This window comes from Heterocephalus glaber, unplaced genomic scaffold, assembly GCF_053883595.1.
Source record: "Heterocephalus glaber isolate CG9 unplaced genomic scaffold, H.glaber_assembly_v1.0 deba00000676, whole genome shotgun sequence".
NCBI classification, from domain to species: Eukaryota; Metazoa; Chordata; class Mammalia; order Rodentia; family Bathyergidae; genus Heterocephalus; species Heterocephalus glaber.
In genome coordinates, this window is record NW_028258156.1 from 26844463 (window position 1) to 26866092 (window position 21630).

A 21630-nucleotide genomic window follows, 5' to 3' on the forward strand; every position below is an offset into this window, starting at 1 on the left:
CCTCATCTTCAACAAAGGAGCCAAACACCTTCACCTGAGGAAAGATAGCCTCTTAAATAAATGGTGCTGGAAAAATTGGGCTTCAACTTGTCAAAGATTAAAACTAGACCTGTATCTCTCACCATGCACTAAACTAAAATCTAAATGGATTAAAGATCTAAATATTAAAATAGAAACTCTGAATCTGCTAGAACAGAGGTTAGGTAGAACTCTTGAAGACACTGACATAGGAAAAGAGTTTATGAACAAAACCTCAGGTGCCTGTGAACTACATAGAACAAACAATCAACAAATGAGATCTCTTCTTATTAAAAAGCTTCTGCACAGCAAGAGAAACCACCAGCAGTGTGAAGAGACAACCCACAATGTGGGACAAAATCTTCACCTGCTCTTCCTCAGACAAAGGTTTACTATCTTGAATAGATAAAGAACTTAAAAAGATCAGATCTCCCAAATTTAAAGACCCAATCCAAAAATGGGCATCTGAAATGAACAGACATTTCTCAGACAAAGAAGTAGAAATAGCAAATAAATACATGAAAAAATGTTCAACATCACTGGTCATTCGAGAGATGCAAATGAAAACAACACTGAGCTTCCACCTCATTCCAGAAAGAATGGCTGCTATCATCAAATCAACCAATAACAAATGCTGGTGGGGCTGTGGGGAAAGAGCAACCCTGCTCCACTGCTGGTGGGAGTGTAGACTGGTGCAAGCACTGTGGAAATCAGTATGGAGATACCTCAAAGAACTAGGACTGGAAGTCCCATTTGACCCAGCTATTCCACTGCTGGGGATCTTCCCCAAAGAATTAAAAGAATCATACCACAGTGATATATGTGCACCCATGTTCAGAGCAGCACAGTTTCTATTAGCTAAAACTTGGAAGCAGCTCAATCAAGTGGAGACTGGATTAAAAAAATGTGGTTTTTTAGAAAATGGAGTACTGCTCAGCCATAAAAAATGAGAAATTAGAGACATTTATAGCTAAATGGATGCACATTGAGGTGATACTCTTAAGTGAAATAAACAGGACACACATGTATAAATACCAAATAATTTCTCTGGTGTGAGAAACTGAAAATGTAAATAAGGACTAAAAGGTATAATAGATAATGTGAAATAGGAAGAAAAGGGGCAAAAGGGAAGGAAGTGGGAGGGGTAGGGGAAAGGAAAGAAGGGAATGGAATCAATATGAGAAAAGGAAAAAATGGAAACAAAGTCTTTGTAAATAGGGAGGGATGGAGGGGTTGAAGGGAGGGCAGGGGAATGGGGAAAAAATAAGAACCAAGAGAGGTTATGTAAAGATGCAAATCTCAAATGATGAATGTCCTCATATTATATACTTAAAATGTACCAATAAAATTAATTTAAAAAAAGAATTGCAGGGCCAGGGATTTAGCTCCGTGGTTTCGCAGCCTGCCTTGCAAGCACAAGGGTCCGAGTTCGGTCCCCGGCACCAAAAAAAAAAAAAAAAAAAAAAATTGCAGCTTGAATAGTGTGAATGGGTGTGCAGAGGAGGAGGGAGCAGCCAGCCACTCGGCATCAGAAAGCCTGAGGGGTTCGGGAGAGAGTAGAGCGTCCTGAGGCCTGTCACTTATTCTAGGCATCAGAGGGACTTGGGACTCAGGGGGCCTGATGATTTTTTTCCATGCTAAAATTGATGCCATAAACTATAAACAGATGTAAGTAAGCTGGAAGGAAATAAGAAGATAAGTCCTTTGTTAGTAAAAAGGAAAGAAAGAAGCGAAAAGGGAAGGGAATGAGGGAGGGAGGACAAAGGAAAAAGAAGAGCTGAGTATAGTCTGGTTAGAGATAAGGTACCCTAAGTGTGTGTGTGTGTGTGTGTGAGTGTGTGAGTGTGTATTATCTTTTGTTTTTTCAACACTGAGCTCAAGCTTCCTGACTCACGCTTGTGAATTAGCACAGGAAAATTCTTTGGGCAGTAGGAAACCGCACAAGCTGCTCCATCCACCACATGTCCCTGGAGGACTCATGCTGCTCCCTGGAGCTTTGGTCTCCTTCTTTGTACAAGCCATAATTGCCATTGGGGATAATGGGTGGAAAAGCGCACTAAAGGTTAAATGTGCCTTCCATTTCACTATTCCACTATTAGCACAAATCTCCAGCCAGCTGAGACTCATCTAACTTCCTTAGGTGGAGGATACTGGCCACTTCCTTAGGAGGTGGCCTGGATAATTACGACCATCTAACTTCCTTCCAAATTACCCTGGAAGCCCAAGTCCTTTGGGGACCCCAGGAACATTGCTTCTGTAGTCCTTCTTTCATCAATTTCCACAGGACTGTGGAAATATCAGCAATTCTAAAGAAACACTGTTCTTATTCCATGTAGCACATTCTGGCTATGAGATTAAGGTATGTTTCTTTCCAAACCAAACAGTTTTCCTTAGAATTTTTCAGTTTTTGGAGTATGTTGTAGTCATGAAATTACTGGTAAAACAATGCCAAAAGAAGTCTTATATATTTCATTGAGAACTTAAAGATTAAAAAATAATATTCATTGAGCACTTACTACAAATCTATGCTAAATGCTAAATGCCAGTTCTGGAATGAGATCACCTAGGTTCAAATTGTGTCTCTATTATTTAGTACTTGTAAAAATATCTGTTCCTCAGTTTCCTTACACAAATGGGGTAATAATACAACTCCACAGGGGTCTGGGAGGGCTGAATCAGCTAGTGCTATAAAGCAGTTAGAATACTACTTGGGCTACTGTAAGTGCACCACAAACATCCCCGTCCTTCATTCCTTGCCTCTTTTTCCTTTCCTCTCTTCCTTCTTCTCCATACCCTGCCAATCCACGATCTCACAGTTGGGCAGCTGCAGGGCTAGCACACTGAGCAAGCTGTAGCTCATACTTCTGGCCACTTAGTGATAACAACAGATCTGACCAAATGCTGTTTATAAGCTTTGGAGCTCACCCTAACACAGAAAGTCACCGAGTAACTCCACAACAATGTCACTTGAGCTTAGCAACTGCCACGACAGACATGTGTAAAGTGAGGAAACAATTTCTTTGTTAAATAGATGTTTGGAAGCATAAAAATGTATTCTAGTTTTTAAAGATTAATGAAAAAGGGCCGGGGATTTAGCTCAGTGTTTCTGGTGCCTGCCTCGCAAGCGCAAGGTCCCGAGTTCGATCCCCGGTACCAAAAAAAAAAAAAAACCAACACACAAGATTAACGAAAAACTGAAATAGTTTAAAAATTTAACTTTCATCATAGACCAAAAAAACCCCTGAGATTTAAGCTAGGTTTTTAAAAATTTTAATTTCTAATTGAAAATATTTGATATGCATGCTGACTTTTAAGGAATTCTATACTTAGGAACTTTTATCTTGGAAAATTTAGAAACTCAAAGGCATGAAGTTCCAACTTGCTACATCATGATGAATGCTCACCATTAACCAGGAAATGAATCTGATTTTCCTTTTGCATTAAATGTTACATTGGAGATGTTATGCAGCATTTCGCATACTTTCTGGAAATGCACACAAGTCATGTTTTATAGTAGCAGATGTGTGATATCAAATGGAAAGCATGTAAAAGCTTCACAGGAAAATCACATCTGTCAGTCCCCGCTACGGTTTTAACTCTAGTTCCACGGCCTGCTTCCCTTTCTGAGCCAGAGGGGTCAGCCTGGCATAAAAGCTGTCCCAGGAAACTGCGTCTTCTGGACCAGCTAGTTAAGCAAATTGTGTAACTGCCATTAAAACCAAAATGTACCCAGCAGACATAATTTCACGAAAGAGGAGAGAAAACCACATTTGTACAAAAGTCACAGCTGTTCAACTCTACATTTTGCACCTTTTTTGCATTAGAAAATGTTTCCTTTCTTTATGAACAGTGACAGTTACATTTCTAGTTAGTAGCTTCCGGACTTCTTAATACATTGCTAAGTGCTGCCCTAGCATGGATTTGGTGTCTGTCAAGAAAATTGGGCTAAATTCTTTCTGCTGCTACATGGAGGAGAAACTTGGTTCACCTGCCCTGCCTGTAGAGGCAATAAGATTGTGAGTAAGGCTCACTGCTGCTGTGTGGCTGCATCAGCTCCTCCACACAAGTGCCCATGTCCCCATATTAAGGTCTGCTGAGAAGGACTTCTCTTCTTGAAGGTCTTATTTCCAGTGGCCACAGTGCCCAGGGCCACTAAAGTCACTGGCATATGAGCATGGTGGCCCATAATGCCTGGGCCAGAGCTGGCTTCCCTGGGCCGTGGAGGCAGCATGGCTTCCTCGGGTTGGCCAGCCTGCGGGACGGTTGTGTGAGGGGAGTCCTCATTCTTCCACAGCAGGGCGTCTCAAAGCCTTGCCTGGCCCATCCTGGATTATACACGCTAAATTTATGGGAGGCATTTGAGCAAGAATTTGGAGTCTGGGCTCTGCCACCAAATGACTGAGGTCCAAATTTCACAAGGATGTGTGACAGTGGGTAAGTAAGTTCCTCAACTTCTTTAGCCAGAGTTCCTTCATCTGTGAACTTAAGGTAACTCATTCCATTGCCACCGTGGAGAGGGTTATAAATGTGGCCTAGACTGTTGAGCACTCAGCCTAGATCACGGCACATACTAAGTACTAAACTATTATGTATTTTGATGATACCATGACGGTGATTTTCTTGGGTCTTTCTGGTGCTTGAATGTACTACAATTACAATCTTCAAAGTGAATTTGCAGGGGACAGAAACAGGCACAGTATGGTAACGTCAGCTACAGTAGTCAAAACCTGGCCACTTAGACTTTCTTCTGCTGTTGATTTCTAGCCTCCTATTTGACTGTGTGTAGCAGACAGGAAAACGTGTATTTGTGTCGCTGGGCCAGAAGCACACCACTGACTCCCATCTGGCTGCTGGGCTGGTGACAGAGACCACTGTGCAGTTGTTGGTGTGTTCGAGGAAGGGCTGTCGGTCAGCTGAGGTGGACGCCCAGTGTCCATGCACACAGGCTGTTCCAGCTACCAGTGGGGTGGGAGGGAGGCTTCTCACAGCTTGCAGCCAGCGCCTCCAAATGCATAGGTGGGTGCGTAATGAAACACGAGAAGGACAGCTCTGCAGAGAATTCACTGCCTCCTGTCAATAATATCAGCGAATCTAAGATTTTCATGATCAGAGAGGACAACAGGATGACTGCCTTTGTTAAATTAACTAAATATCAATATGAGATGTAAAAATATATGATTCTATGAAATACTAACATTAATGTTATCACTACAGTTATGAACAGCCTTTTAATGTAGACAGTTGGTATTTTATAATTTTGGTAGCTATACTGGAAAAGTTGTTACGGTAACAAAGTAGAAATCTATTATTTTTTGCTGTAAGATTATTTTTTCAACTAAAACACCCTAAGAATTGAAAGCAATGAATAACTAATGTTTACATATGTATTAATACAATTTCCATAAATAGGACTATTATTCATAACAATATATATATGGAGAATAAGAGCATAGTGGATGTGAGAGATACAATTGAAGTAACCATGTAAATTAGTGTACAGTAATTAAAATACTTGACAAATTGTCCTTGTTGTGATAGAAGCTACTCTTCATTTCAAATAATGCCTACATTATTTAAGTAAATTGAAGTGGTTTAATTGTGTTGGTGAATTTTTCATACAGGAGGTTTCTGAGAAATATTGGGGGATAATATTCAATTTAACTTTATCGTTAACTTGGAATTATTGGCTTATTTATCTCAGTTTTCAGCTGGGACTGGTGTGCTGCCATATCTCATGGTGCTTTTGGCAAACTCTCTGGGCTCTGGAATGGGGATGAGGGCCCATGGCCAATAGTGGAGCTTGATACAACTAGAAGGCGGTTAGATTATTTTAACACATTGTGACCTGTATATATGACCTCACAGTAACCTGTTGTGACAGTGGTCGCGAATTACTTATACAATTATTAAACATTTCTGTTCTAATTAGTTGTCATGATGGAAATCTGAACAACTTTCTGATGATGGCTATCATACCTGGACAATAAAGTGGAGCGATGTAGAGAGAAGTATAATTTAAACAAAAACAGATGAAAAGAACTGTTCAAATTCTAATGATAACAAGAACAGTTTTTCTAGGCTACAGCCAATGTTCAGTATAATAATTAACTATCAGGGGTCTGGCAGTGACAGATCTTTATTGATGAACAATATACCTCCAAGTCCAAGAAGGTAGTGAGCATGAGTTTTTCACTTCAATGAGAGATGACTGGGGTAAGGGAGAAAAGTTTCAGTAAAATACTGTTTCCTCATTGGAAACAAGCTTGAAAGAAATTAAGGAAATGGAGAAACAATCTGAAGAATTAAAATACAGCAGGGATCAGCGAACTATAAGTTTCACACCAAATGTGGCCAGCTGGCTGCTTTTTAAATAAAGTTTTATTTGAACATAGCCTCCCTAGTTCATATAAGTGTTGTCTGTGCTTGTTTTCAAGCTACAAAAGCACAGTTGAGTTCTTGTGACAGAGGTCTATTCCCCTCCCAATATTTCCTGTCTGGGGGTTCACCAGTATTTGGTCTAAGGACAGGGGCTTTTATCTAATAATTCCTCAGGAAAATATAATAAAGAGAGAACAAGAGTCTCACCCTTCAGTTCTCTTTCCGCACCTGGAACCACCTGGGGTTTCAGCTGTAATAGGCTTGCACACAGTGCAGGTTGAGCCAGTGAATTAAGGTAAGCTATTTATTATACTCAGTGTTAAGTTTATTCAGGAATGGCAGCTGTATGATTATGATTATGAAAATACTTGAGTATTTGAATTGATTAGCAACTGAGTGGGACTCAGAGGTCTTATAACTATTTAAAATGATTCTCTTTTTTGTGTTCTTGCAATTAGAGATACTTCCACTGTACTTACCTCCCTTTCTCCACCTACCGGGTGTCTTCCTGCCACTTCACATTAGATACCATGTTAGATGATGACGCATGGGTAATGAGCCAACTCCACCTTGGCTAAGTCTCCAAAGGACACACTATGCTGCCAGACTGGGGCTTCCCCAAATGAAAATGGCGGTGAAAGCATTTGAGACAAGCTCTCAAGTGGGTGGGCCAGGAGGGCAACGGGAGGGTACAGTCCATCTTATCTGCTCATCTCCAGCACTAAGGAGGGCTTGCCACCTCATACTGGCTGTTTGAATATCCTTACAAAAACCGCTTAGTGAAAAGAAGCCACTAATCTCTAACCCTTGACCATTAGTTTATTGTCCCATAGAATATGCTTAGAAAAACAAAGTTACATTTTGATAAATAATGTGTAAGTCTTGTGTTTTTCAACCTCTGCATTGCTTGGGCAGTATATTTCCCATGAGAAATATGTGGGCTTTGTTCTTCACCCAAGTAACTTTAGGAACATAACACAATGGGTAAGAATAATTTTTTTTCTCTATCAGAAGAGGGGTGCTGAAAAAATAATTGATATGTTTAACTTTTAAAATTATGAGTATCATTTGATTTTCCTAGGAAAAACATGTGTACATAACCGAGTCTCTAATAGGTTCTTTCCTTTGGATAAAAGGATACTTAGATGGGAACAGTTCACAGTATAAGACATATTACTGCAATGCAAACTCTAATAGGTAACATAAAATTCAATCTACTAAAAAAATACCGTTGATTTAAAATCAAGTCCTAAAAGAGAAAAAATATAAATTTTATTGTATCATCCCATTGGAAAGTATGGCTGATTTATTTAACTGGTTTTGAAATCTAGTTTAATACAATATCTCTTCTGCAAACCAGTCAGTTCCCAACATTCTGATTGCAAAATGAAAGGCATTCACTTCGCTATCTTTAATAATCACTCATTTAGAGGACAGTGTGAGACCCACTTTTCCAATTGGTGTTTCAGAACCATGAGTCAAAGGAAAGGAATGACAAATTAGCCAGCTGGGAAGGCCAGTAACAGCTAGCGAGTACTGCTGGAGCCTTTGTGGATACTTCAGAATAAGATGAAAGGGAAGGGGGTTGTCAGCCACACACGCTCCATAAATGAAATACTAACACACCTTCACAACATATTAATAACAAGTTAATATCACACTTAGAGACTTACTCAACATAGTAAGTGCCATATATGGGATCATCGATTTTTTCCCAGCCATATGGAAGCTCTGAAAAATAAAAAGTTATTTCTTTGAGTAAGTAAAGAATAGATACCACAATTTTCTAATAAAAAAGTAATAGAATTCAATTATTCATGGGTTGCAGAAACGGTCTACCAAAGCAGAATAAAGTGTTCAGAGTTAGTACCAAATTTCAGACACATATTGTGGGAACCATAAGAAGCAATGATTGAAAATTGGCAGTTAGACACTGAGCTCTCTTTCTGCAGACATACTGCTGGGTCTAGCTGTTTCGTCCATGCCAGGCAGTAGAGTGGCACAAATCACGTTCTCACCACTGAGCGCAATACAGAAGGCAAATTGCGTTCCTGAAAGTGCATACGGCTCTCTTATTTATTCCTATTGTTAAAGGAGCATTTCAGGACAAAGATCATATTTTCAAAACACATTTCTGAAGACAGAAAATTGTTTCTGATGCCTGAAACAAAGGGATTATAAAGTCTCAATTGATATCCTGGCATTGGAGAGAGTTTGCTTACTGTTCACACCACATGGGTCAGAACTTGAATGCTGGCAGTATGCTCTCTGGGCCTGTTCTAAAAATAAAGTCTAAAATTCTACCCATACTTTCCTTGACAATATGGCTCATATTTTAATGCTCTGTGGTTAATTTTAATATATATGCACATTGAAAGTGTCAACAATAGTATAAATGCTATGATAGCCAAAAACATGCTGTTTGAAAGCTCAGCTTTGCTCCATAATATTGTTCTCTCCATTCACCGAGCCTCCATAACTAACTCAGGCAATTATGAAGTGTCATATTTTTTTTGATAGATATTAAGTTCACATGTATAATCTAAAAATTAAGACACACTGATGTGCTTAAGTAGTATATTTAAGAGAAATTTAAGTTTTATTGTTATAGTAGCAATGCATGCCTTGATAGAAAAAGTACACTAATAGAAAATTAGAATCACCTGCAATCCTGCCATCCTGAGAAAACCACTATTAATATTTTGGTGAATGTCTTTCCTGTAAATGTCGATGACTATACACATAATTTTAAAATAAATTATATAATATAGTTGATATCATGTTCAAAGCCTGATATTCTAATTGACAAAATACCAAAGACATCTTTCAGTGTGAATGAAAATTACCGCACTATATTACTTCGAAGGCTGCAAAGGATTGTGGCATTCCAGTCTTCCATCACTGACCATTTAGGACTTTCTTGGTTTTACTTGAATGCATCATCTGTGCCAGATGCACCAAAACTTAAACTTTTATTTATTTTCTAATAATTTTAGTAATGATAGTTTCCCAGAGATAGAATTTGGATTAAAGGATATGCACCCTTTCATGGTTTTGGATATATGTTGCCAGATCTCGACCTTCTCCCTCACAGGAGCCCCAGTGTGTAGTCTCATGGGGAGGTACGAGTGATCTTGTTTCTCTGTACCATTAAACACAGACCCACAATCCCTCATCCAAAACTTTTAGGGGCACATAGGTTTTGGAATTCAGAGTTGTTCTGATTTCCGCAAGTTAACCGGAAGCCATTGCCTTCTGCTCTGTTACACTCTGCAAACTTGGGGAAGCACTTTATAATAAAGACACCAGCATAACTGCACCTAAACGTGTGGTTCATTCAGAGGAGACCTTAGTAAACTCACAACATCAATTGTACAGTGACTTAAGGAATCTTCCTTTCAAAATGGTGCTAGGAGCAAATCTGTAATTGAGTGCCGACAATGATTTGGGTATTGCTGGATTTTCATGTCCTAATTCATTTTAGTTTAACAAGTCAGGATTTGAAATTCCTGTACATGCTCTGACTCCGGCAATCTTAATCAGCGAGAAATACTTTATCACAGTACAAACACCACTTAATATAGGAGGAGAATAACTACCCAGATGTTTTTTGCTAAATCCCCCAAGCTATTGGAGAATTTGGCTACTACCAATAATTAATTTGACAATATATACTGAGTGTCTTTTATAAGCAGCTAAAATGAAAGAATATATAAAGACTAGCTACTGATACTAAATTTATTGTTTGCCTGACTTTAATCACAGACACATATAACAAGTTCAGTATTATTTCATGAATACAACAACATACAAATGATTACACTCAATAACATAAGGAGTGAAAGTCTGACGTGTAACTTACAGATACAGCCCTACTCCATTCCAGTGCCATATAGAATCATTTCATGATCAAAATTTGGGGGGAAGTGGTTCTTTTTGAGACGATCTTGCTATGTAGTTCAGGCTGGACTTGAACTCACTACCCAGCCCGGGTTGGCTTCAAACCTGTGGCAATCCTCCTGCCTCAGCCTCCCAAGTGCTGGGATTATAGACATGGACCACTGCACCTGGCTTGCTCAAGGTCAATTTTTTCAAACTCTTTTATGATAGAAATTGTTCCTTCATTATTCTTTGCCTTTGAATCTTTTTTTGGGGGGGGGATAAATTACTAGTTCTAAGCAATGCAATCCAGGGGGCCAGAGTTCACTGTTTATGTCCGTCAGATTCACAATGCCAAAGGTCTTGGGAACAATTTCCCACTTGCCATCATGAAGCCCACGTCAGAATTTATGGGGAATCATTTTTTTTGGTTTTCATAAGATATTTGTTTTAATATATATTTTATTTTTGTTTTCTTGCTTGCTTCATATTTCCAAAGTAAAATACTAATTCACGCTGAAATAAAACTGTATGTTATAAACTATCTGAACTTTAAGATCAACTGTCAATGGCCCTCGACTCACACTTTAAGACAAAATGATGCACTATAGCTCTAATTTTCTATTACAAAGAACTGTTGTTTGCTTTAAATATTTTCAGTGAATTGTTAGAAAGACATTACAAGAAACATACATCACTTCATTTGTAAATGGGACAGAATAGGTGTAAAGATCTAAAACCAATATTTAAAAGGCACGTGTATGGGTGGTTGCTCGTGTGCACAGATATATGCGTGTCAGTGTTGCTAAACCTGCAAATGTGTTTGTATTTCCTTTAACCACATTTTCCTTTTTCTCAAATCACAAAATAAGCACTGGAAGTTTACTTTTAACTGATATATAAAAACATGGAAATTATATATATTAATGGGGTCACATGTGATATTTCAATACATGTATACTTTGTGCCATGTTTAAATCAATTGAAATATGTCTCTCCTTAGTTATTACTTTTATGGTGAGAGCTTGCAAAGTCCTTTCTTCTAGACTTTCAAAATGTACAGTACATAATTATTATCTATCTATATTTAATATATATATATTATCTATATGGAGTGGCATAACAGAACTTCTTACTGTGTCCAATTACAACTTAGTACCCATGGATTGAGATATTTTACATATTTATTAAAAGCAAAGGAAGATCACAATATTCTTGTTTTTTCCTCACTCATAAAAGGCATAAAATGAAAGTCTTTTTTTTTTTTTGGTACCAGGGATCGAACTCGGGTCCTTGTGCTTGTGCAGCAGGCGGCAAAACCACTGAGCTAAATCCCTGGCCTAAAATGAAAGTCTTAAGATTATAAACTTCAGAGTATAGATCTTCTGGATAATTAAAAGTTAAGAAAGTTAAGAATTATCTTTTGCTATAAAAAATAAGTTATTTGAACTTTAATTTGCTTTAAAAAACCAATTGCTTCTTCTTTAAATTAAGCTAACAAGTGAGAAAAAGAATTTCCAATATTACGCTATTTGCCCAATCAGGCAAGCATGGAGCTTGGAGCTTTGGGTTCCTTGGTTATTTAAAGTACTGTCTTGAACAATACCTAAGGCATCTGAAGATGATTAAAGTCACACTGATAAAAGGATAACATATACTGCACAACAGGGAAAAACAAACACTGCAGATCAGCAAGGTTAATGCTGCATTAAGAACTATTTTAACTGAGATTTTCTGCAGGTCATGGAACCATGGAGGAGCCTCAGTAATTAGCTGTTCCTACCCTGAAAAAGTTTGTGCAAATGTCTAGATTAATTTGCAGTCAGTCATATGAGCTTTATAAACTGGAATTGAATCAAAAGATTAACTGGGCATTCAGTTCTGTATAGAGTCTGCCATAGCCACCAGGTTCTAGTTTCTTTTTACTAAATTGCTTTTTCCAAATATTGTTGTAATCATTATTATTATCAATTTATTAGTAGTAGTAGTCCATTTTTATTTCATAAAATTGAGACCTTTAGAATAGAGCATAAAAAGTGACATTTGGGATACAAGTAGGAAATTTGTAGACATCTAAGAACAACATTTCTACAGAAGTGTGACTCAAAACCTGGAGAGCTATAAGAAGCCAAGAATCTGATATTGCAGGGAATCTCAAAAAGACCCCTTTGTCTTTTGTTGTCTATCTTTTTCACTCAATTCTTTGCCCCTCTGCATAGCTTTCTTTCTCATCTGTTAGCTGGCTATTTCTGTTTGCTCGTCTTGCTTTTTTTAAAAAAATTAAGTTTTAGTAGTCCATGTTTGCAGTACATGGTTACATTCATTGTAAGATATTGGTAATCTACACAACATATCTCAATTCTTATTTCTCCTGCCCTCCACCTTTTATTTTACCAGCATCAGATTTATTTATGTCCTTATAAAGTTAATTATCATATATACAGATCAGCAACCAGAATAACAGGCCAAAAAAACCCATATGAAACACATAAGTCAATTATACTAAATCAAGGCACACTTTTAGATATCTTGTCCATGCTGGGTGACAACAATTTTTTCCTTCTTTTTTCCTATTATCTGTCTTATTTATCACTTTATTTATATACCGAGTTTGTCATAGAAGAGAAAGCACGCAGAATGTAAGCTTGTGTGTCTGATTTATTTCACTTAACATTATGGTCTCGAGGTGCATCCATTTCCCTACAAACGACTCAAGTTCATCTCACAAAGACAGCCAGTATGGCAGCTTCCTTGGGTCACTGACCCATGTGGAGTAAGCATAGGGAGCAGCCTACCTGCTGAACCCAGCTCGCCCACCCAACGGAGAGCTATGAGTGGGAAACAACACACACATATGTTGATTATAATTATACAAAATCATTTAAAAAATAAAAAATACTTCAGTGGCATTGAAATAGATATTCTTCACTCTTCTATATGGCCTAATGCTTTATAAATAACATCTATAATAATAAATGGCCCAAAGTTAACATTAAGAAGATAGCAATATTCTGATATTAGGCAAAGAGGGCACACCTCTATAGTATTCTCACCAAGAATGAATAATTTCATTTTGACCATGAGAAACCATCTGACCATCTCAAATGGAGGGATATTGTATAAAATAATGGGCCAATACTCTTCACAAGTGTCAAAGTCATTCAAGAGAAAGCCAGATAGAAGTACTGTCAACAGAGGGGATGTCTAGGGAGACAGAATGTCTAACTGCCTGGGGTAAGGGACCAGGTCCTGGGCTACAGAAAGGGCAGCTGGCAAAATTCAAACAATCTTTGTAGTTTAGTTAATAGTCTATGTGAATATTAACTTCCTGGTTGCAATAACTGTACTTGTGAAAGATGTTAGTATTATGGGAAATTATGTACAATGTATGTTGAAATACTTTGTACTGTTTTTTTCAATTTTTTGGAAATACAAAATAATTTCAAAATGAAAATATTGAAAAAGCCATTTCAGGTTGTCAGCTAGCCTCTCACACATTATTCATGTGCAGCCAGACACACATGGGACTGAATATATGTGGAGAGTCTTGGCTTTTTAAACAAAATGAGTGCATGGGACTTTTGTATTGATCCTCTCTTTATACTGTGTTGGGTTTTTCAATAGGTATTTCCAAGAAAGTAATTTTATTTTACTATTTTCTGTCATGTTATCTTTCTACTCATTGGGAAAAAAAACAGGTGATTGCAACATTCTTGGTTAAGTCTTGCTGCACTCAACATCCTAGCCGATGCAGGCCCAACATCAGGGTGTGTAGTCTGGGTCCAGGTCCCTCCCTTCCCGTCAGGCAGTCTTATAAGGTGAGCCCCATGGGCTTAATTCACATCAAGTCCTGAGCAGATCCGATCTGGGCAGCCTGAAATGCTCTCCAGAGTGAAGACAGCAGACCAGGTTAAGCGGCATGAAGAGAACTAAGGTATTTCAGACAGGAACCTGAGTGGGGGGATGTTTCCTTCAACTGTTTATTATTTTGCTTGATTTACTTTCTTGCTCTTCTTATTCTTGTTCTCTCTATTCTTCTTCATTTTAAATTGAAGCTCTTGTTAGACAGTGTTTGGTGAGGTGATGACATTACAACAGGAAACAAGAAATGTATTGAGTTCCCCAGGTTAAATAAACTAGTATGTAGTGTACAATATGGTAATACTTAATTCTCATATTAAAGGATTTTCCTACAATATTTTAGATTTCTGCTGTATACTTAGCATACCAGTTGGGAACTATAACTACATTTTTCATATAATTTTTACATAATCATATAATTTTTGCACAATTATAAACATATTTCCTGAATACATTCTTGTTTTAACAAAATCCATACATTATTAATAAGCTAACCATAGACCATTCGCCTAGACAGAAGTTGAAAGAAAAGGGGTCCTTTCAGACTATCATTCCATTCAGTCAGGAAAACAAAGCAAAACCAAAGAACAAACTAAAAACACAAAAATGAAAACAGAACATGTTGTTCCTTTAGGTCCTGTCCTCTTTCCTCAGACACTGTCCACATGGGAGAGTATACACCTAGTCAGCATCGGGGTCACAGGCTGTGAAGTTGTCATCCGAAAGCGTGGAGTGTAAGAGTGTTATTTTTTTTAACGTGGACAGAGTGTGCTACAATGTATTTTACAGTGATGACATTTAATTCATGTTATCATGTGGGTTCAACTTGAGCATTTAATTACTACAAGATTATAGTAAATTTAATAAAACATTGACCATGACCATGGATTTATTTTTTATTAAAATACAGTTGCACAGAAAATTCCAACTACAGTCCATTGTGCTTGGTTGTCCAATATGGACAGAGCATACAATGATAGTTCCATAAGATTACATTGCCCAGTAACACTGTATCCATTTCAGTTCTTGTGAGTACTCTGCGATGGTCACACACTGATGAAATTGCCTTATAGAGCACCTATCAGAACCTATGCCTGTCGCGAAGCAGCATATGACTGTAAACTTCTATCTTAACAGATCTTACTACATTTGAACAGAAAATGTGCATGATTTCCTTGGCAGACACTGATGCATGAGGAAACAATGTAGTCAGGAATGTTCTGGGTATTCAGGGGTCCTTTTATATCTGGAAAAGGCTGTTGGTATAGATGTGAATTTGTGCAATACTAAGTTGAATATGGCAGATCTGTCTGAAGTGGCAGCAAGAAAGCATGACATAAAAAGGATGTTGTCTGGGAAAGACTTAGGTTCCTATTTGGTTCAAGTTTGCTTGCTGGATTAGGAGGTCAAAGTGATGAAGTAGGAGGTGTCTCTGCCTCTATTCCTAAAACTCTGAAGAAAGGTCTGGCTAAAAAGAATGATTTGGGAAGGAATAATATGCTGAGGACTTGGAAATGTGTACCTTCTTGAAATTTATCTTAATTCTTCCATCTACCAATTTGTTGTTATTGTTCACTTAAAAATATCATTCACTTAAAAATATTTAAAGAGACACTCTGGACTCCTATAGCATAAAGGCTGACATCTAATTTTCATCTCTCTGCTTACCCTTTAAAACTGTGACTATCCAGCATGAAGGCAAAGAAGCCACATATAACCTATACCTACAACATAATTAGAAGAAATAAAATTTTAAGAGCTTTAAAAGTGACTGTGAAGGGCTGGGGATTTAGCTCAGTGGCTCCATGCCTGCCTGGCCAAGCACAAGGTCCTGAGTTTGAACCCTGGTACCAGAAAAATAACTAAATAAAATAAAACAGAAGTGACTGTGAGTAGGAACATATATGCTCCAACTCCAAAGAGCCCCGCTGGTATCAGAGTGGAGACTGTAGAAACGAGGTATGGGCCAGGATCCTGGACATGGAGGGAGGTGGGCAAACAGACTATGGCACCTTCAGGAAGGTAAATTACCACCCTGAGTGGGAAAGTATAGATGATAACTTTGGGGGCAGAAAACTAGGAAACCGAAAGGGCTGTGGCAGTTGAGCACAATAGGAGACAGGAGTTTTGGGAAGGCTCTGTTTCAGAGGAGGAGGATGATGCCAGGGGAGAACATGGTACTTGAAGCCTTCATTATGAAGAAAAAGAAGAATGGGTAGAAACTAAGCATTGGTAGAAATAAAGGATAACCACAAGGTCCTACGACCCCAGCTTTTCTCTCCATCAAAAGGTTATCATCTACCTGGGGACCTGCACTTCACACAGGCATCAGGAGAGGGTGCTCATGAACAAAAAATATGTAGTAACCCACCAAGGTCCTTGACTTGCCGGTGTGAAACTGCTGTTGCTGCTCTAGGAAAAACAGGCATGGCAAAAGGAACAGAAAATAGCAGACAACAGTCATACAAAGTTAGTAGGAGAAGAAATCAGAAAACGAGAGGCTAAACAATACAGATAATGAAAGTTTGCTTTACTCCATCAAAAGACAACACTAAAACTAAGAACATAAATAAGAAAATATGAGAGCTGTAACTCTGTAACAAATATTTATAAATATAACGCAGCACTATAAATCAGATATATAAAAGCTCTGAGAAGAAATAAAGGGCAGATAGGAGATTTGATCAAAATGCTGAAATAAAAACTTTTTAGAACTCTCTGAAGACTAAATTATAAAGTCCCCAAGACATAATAGATCAAATACAAAATATAAAAGGTTCACTGAGAAAGACATGATAAAAGTCAAGAGAACACAAGTACAATGAACAAAAATGTAAAAAAGAATCAGAGAGAAGTCATCAATGTAGAAGACAGGCAAAGAGAATCCAGTATATGTATAATAGGAGTATAAGAAGAAGAAGAAAATATAATTAACACTTAAAACTATTGTCCAAGAAAATTTTCCAGAAACAAGAAAATCTGTATCTGTATATTAAAAACACTCCCCAAATGTCTAGAAAATTTGTCTCGGGCATTAAATGACAGAAAAAAAAATGGCTAAAAAATAAGTAGTGTAAAATAGGAAAAGAATCAAGTTCACATTGACTCTCAGGAATAATTTATACATTTAGACCTGGTGAAAGAGCATTTTAAATTTCAAAGAAAAAAGTGTAAGCCAAGGATTTTATATATACCCAAGATGTCCTTCAGTTATCTCTCTCCTCTTCTCTCTCTCTCTCTCCTCTTCTCTCTCTCTCTCTCCTCTTCTCTCTCTCTCTCTCTCCTCATCTCTCTCTCTCTCTCTCTCTCATAGTTTACAGGACCCAAGATCCTTTCCTGGATATCTACTTCATTAAACCACGCAACTTCAACCAAATGGCAACATGAAGAAAGAGCCAATAGTAATCATTCAACATATTAAATGGTAGGCTTAAGTTTAGAATAAAGGTAAGAAGAAAGGTGGAAAAATAATATGTAAATACCATGTGTTTAGACAATGCCAAAATAATGCAACTAAACAAGAGAAGGGTTGCAGATGTAGCTCAGTGGTGCAGCATTTGCCTACCATGTGTAAGGCCCTGGGTTCAATGCCCAGTATAGTAGGGGGAATAAGGATAACAGAAATATCATAGTACTGTTTTAGCCAGGCACAGTAATATGCCTGTTATCCCAGTCCTTGGGAGGCTGAGGTGGAGAACTGTGAGTGTGAGCCTTTCTAACATTGTCTCACTCAGCAACTGAGACCCTGTCTCAATACGAAAAATTAAAAAAGGGCTGGGAATGCAGCTCAGTGAAAATGTCCTAGGTTCAATCCCCAGTACTGCAAAATCAACAAACAAACAAACACAAAGAAAAGCAGAATGGAGCAAGCTCACTGACTGATTTTTAGGTAAAGGTGGGAGTCACAGAATGCCACTTAAAGTGGGAAATGAATAAGGACCTTATGAAAGATATTTAGTACAAAACCCAACATTATAAAACAAACTGTTCTAAGTACCAAGAGAAATAAAAAAGAGTAAGGAAAATAGGCCTCTTAGAGAAACATTTAGTGACTGTTTTTAGTTTTAGTTTTGTCTTCTCTTGATGGAATAAAGCAAACTATAACACGCTCAATAAATATAAAATATGATAATTAGAACTAAACATAGAAATGAATGCAATTTATCTCTTAAGATTTTTTAATTGACTTATAAATAAAAATGCAGCTCCATGCTATAAAAAATACACATTTAAATAAAATGATTCAGAAAGCCTAAAAATATAAGGTTGGGTGAAGATATGCCAGACAAAACAAATAGAAAAAACTTAGCATCAGGGTTATGATCTCATTATCAGACTGAAAGATTCAAGTCAAATAAAGGTCATGATGAGAACACAATAGTCATCAATATCTGTATACCAAGGAACACAAACCTCTGTCGTCACGAAATAGTTACTACTGGAGTAGCAACAAGAAATACACCAGTAACAGCACTTTTTCCTCAGTCTAACACCAATCAAACTGATGAAATTGCAGATATAGAAGAACTAAACAGTATAATTAATTAGGCTGATCTTTTGGCTCTTAGGTCCTTTCTTCCTCCCTTCTATTTCCCTCTAATTCTGCACTGCAGTTACAGACAACGTAAACTATCCTGGAGGACACACGGAACAGTCTCCAAAATGGTCTGTATGTTAAATGTTAAACTATGATGAAGCCTGGTTCCAAGGAATACAATTAATACAAATGATAATCTCTGGCTATAATGCAGTAGAAAGTAGACGTTAATATCAAAATTATAATCAAAGCTCCTCCACCCTCATCAAGGCCTGTCTGTGTAGATTCCCCTCAGCCTCTCTTCGGGGGCAGCCTTCCTCACAAGTAGGGGGCAGAACCCTTTTGAAATGAGTCTCAGGATCTATTACCAGATAAGGTAGGTCACAGACTTCCTCATGGCCAGCTCAAGACAGAAATCATTAAAACTATAGAACTCTTGAGTCAAAGATAAAAGGTAAATTGAAATTGCAGATTTTCTAAATGTAAGGAGAACAAAAATGTTAAACAGCAAAACCTGTAGAATATGATAAAACACTAACCAGAAAAGATTTTCATAGCATATGTATATGAAAAATGGGAATGAAGGCAATTTAAAAAGCCATAAAAAGAATACAGTACAGCATATCATTATTAACTAGCCACCTTGCTGTGCAACACATCTCCTGAAATTTATTCCTCCTAGCTGTAATTGTGTAAAGAGTGGATGTTATGGACTCTCACTACAAAACGGTAACTGTAGGGCCGGGGATTTAGCTCAGTGGTTCCTCTGCCTGTTTCACAAGCGCAAGGACCCAAGTTCGATCCCTGGTACCAAAAAAAGAACAAAATGATAACTGTGAGGTAATACATTTGTTAATTAGGTAGATTTCAGCACCCACAGTGTATATGTGCCCCAAAACATCGTATTGCACATGATAAAAAGGTACAATGTTTTATATACATTTTTTTAAAAGCTATTAAAAGCTTAGTGTGGTGGTGCACACTTGTAATCCCAACACTTGGGAGGCTGAGGCAGGAGGATCCCTGTGAGTTCAAGGCCAGCCTATCTCACAAAACAAAACAAAAAAAGCGATTAAAAGGAGAACACAGAAATATGTACACACAGGGAACACGATTGATAAAAGCAAACATGGTAGAAAACAGAAAAAGAATAACACGAATAATTGTTTCTTTTTTAAAAATCAGTAACACAGACATTAGGTAAGGATTGAAAACTCATATATGTAGCAAAGTAGAAGCACCGTGAGGGACACAACCCTAAAATAATAATAGAATAATTTGCCCAAACTTATGCTAACAAAACTAAACACCTAAGTGAAATGAATAATTGGAAAAAATGAAAAAAATGTAGACAGTTTGCCCCCGTGGAGATAGAAATCTCAAAGAGTTTACAGAAGCACGGTGTTAGTTTGCCATGGTAAACTCCAAATGGGAAAGAAAGAAAACAATATGAGTGTCAGGGCTAAATTCCTTTATAACTTGGGTATGCGGAAGGACTTTTTTTTTCACGACTCAAATGTGACAAATGTGACTACATGAAAGCAGAAAGCAATCTCTTGTGCGTCTCCGAGCGGCATGAAGAATGTTCAAAGATCAATGATAAGCAGGGCAAAATACTGATGACATATCCAACCTTCATGTCGGTATGTATTAGTGATGAAGGGCTACTCTTCAAAAATAACTTTGCAATTGAAGGGGAAAGAAGACTGAAATCCCAGAGAAGCGCGCGAAAGCCCCATCTCGTGTCAGGCCAGGAGGATCCTCAGCAGCAGGCCGCAGGCCCGCTGATGTTTTCACCTGGGCTTCTGTCTAGGGCTTTCAACTGTGGTTCCCAAGCCCCTCCTCACAGAACTCGGGGAACTGCATCACCGGTTTCTCATAAAGGACGCTGCAGAAGGCGCAGATGGAGCCGCACCGGGCGAGGCCCGCGGGAGCGTCCTGCTACCCTCAGGGAGCTCCCTGAACCCCGCCCTTCAGGGCTCAGGAAGGCTGCATCACAAGGCGCGACTGAAACATGAACAACTGGGAGGCAGCATGACTGGACGAAAGAGCTTCAGGGGTAGTAAGTCCAGGGTTAGTAAGTCCAGGGGAAACCCAGCGATGTCTTTCTCACAGACACGGCGCAGTCCTTTCCAAATGAAGGTCAAAATGTGCTGTCAGACAGGGCAGGTCAGGGAATTCCTTGAATGGCCAGCTCCAAGGCAGAAAGGTGAAAAAGATGGGAATATGTGACCCACCTTGAAGAGAGAGAGGCTAGTCACCATGGCTTGTCTTGGGGACAGAGTTAGGGCCCTGGAGCTCCTCTGTACCACGGTATCACAGCCAGACAACCACCGAGGACTCTTCAGGGTGAAAAGACGCTCAACCTCTTTCAGCATAAGAGAAATGCAAATGAACCGCACATCAAGACACCTTCTACATGTATCAGACTCACCAAAATCCATAAGCTTGACAACAGGTTCTCTGACAAGGCTGGGGGAAACTGCCCTCCTCGGTCACTGCTGGCGGGTGGAAAATGGGGAGCAAGCTCCAGGGAGGGAAGCTGGCAATAGCTACCACCTGCAGCCAGGTTTCAGCCTTTGACTCAACAAACTCTCCTCTGGGAAAAGTTTCTTCCTCAGCAATGTGAAAGAGGCAGTGTACAAGGCCGTCCACTGCAGCATTATTTTGGACCAAGCCATAGAGGAAAGCTCAATGCTCAGAGATGACAGGCTGAATAAACTTGCTCTGTGCACCTGGTGTAGCTGTGAAATTTAGGAGGAAAAACTCTAGGTGCTGATATTGTTATTAGTGAGATGTAATGCTAAGCAATACACTCGTGTGCTCGTGTTTTGGAAAAGAAAACAAAGACAAGAGAAAGAAAGCCAGAAGCTAAATGAACTGCTAAAATGTGAGAGGCAGTGTGAAGAGCAGAGTGGAAGGAACAGAAGAGAAAGCAGCTTCTCTGAAATCCCTGC

At 38.5% G+C, this 21630-nt stretch overlaps 1 protein-coding gene across 12 annotated transcripts in view; it reads right to left on the reverse strand.

The window, feature by feature from the left end:
- Positions 1-21630, reverse strand: part of Magi2 (membrane associated guanylate kinase, WW and PDZ domain containing 2) — a 1273508-nt gene that overhangs the window by 305887 nt on the left and 945991 nt on the right. For all 12 annotated transcript variants that reach the window (XM_087206547.1, XM_021253974.2, XM_087206545.1 and 9 more), the window contains one exon: positions 8070-8127. In XM_087206547.1, the coding sequence (XP_087062673.1) occupies positions 8070-8127 (58 nt within the window). The remainder of the gene's footprint in view (positions 1-8069; positions 8128-21630) is intronic.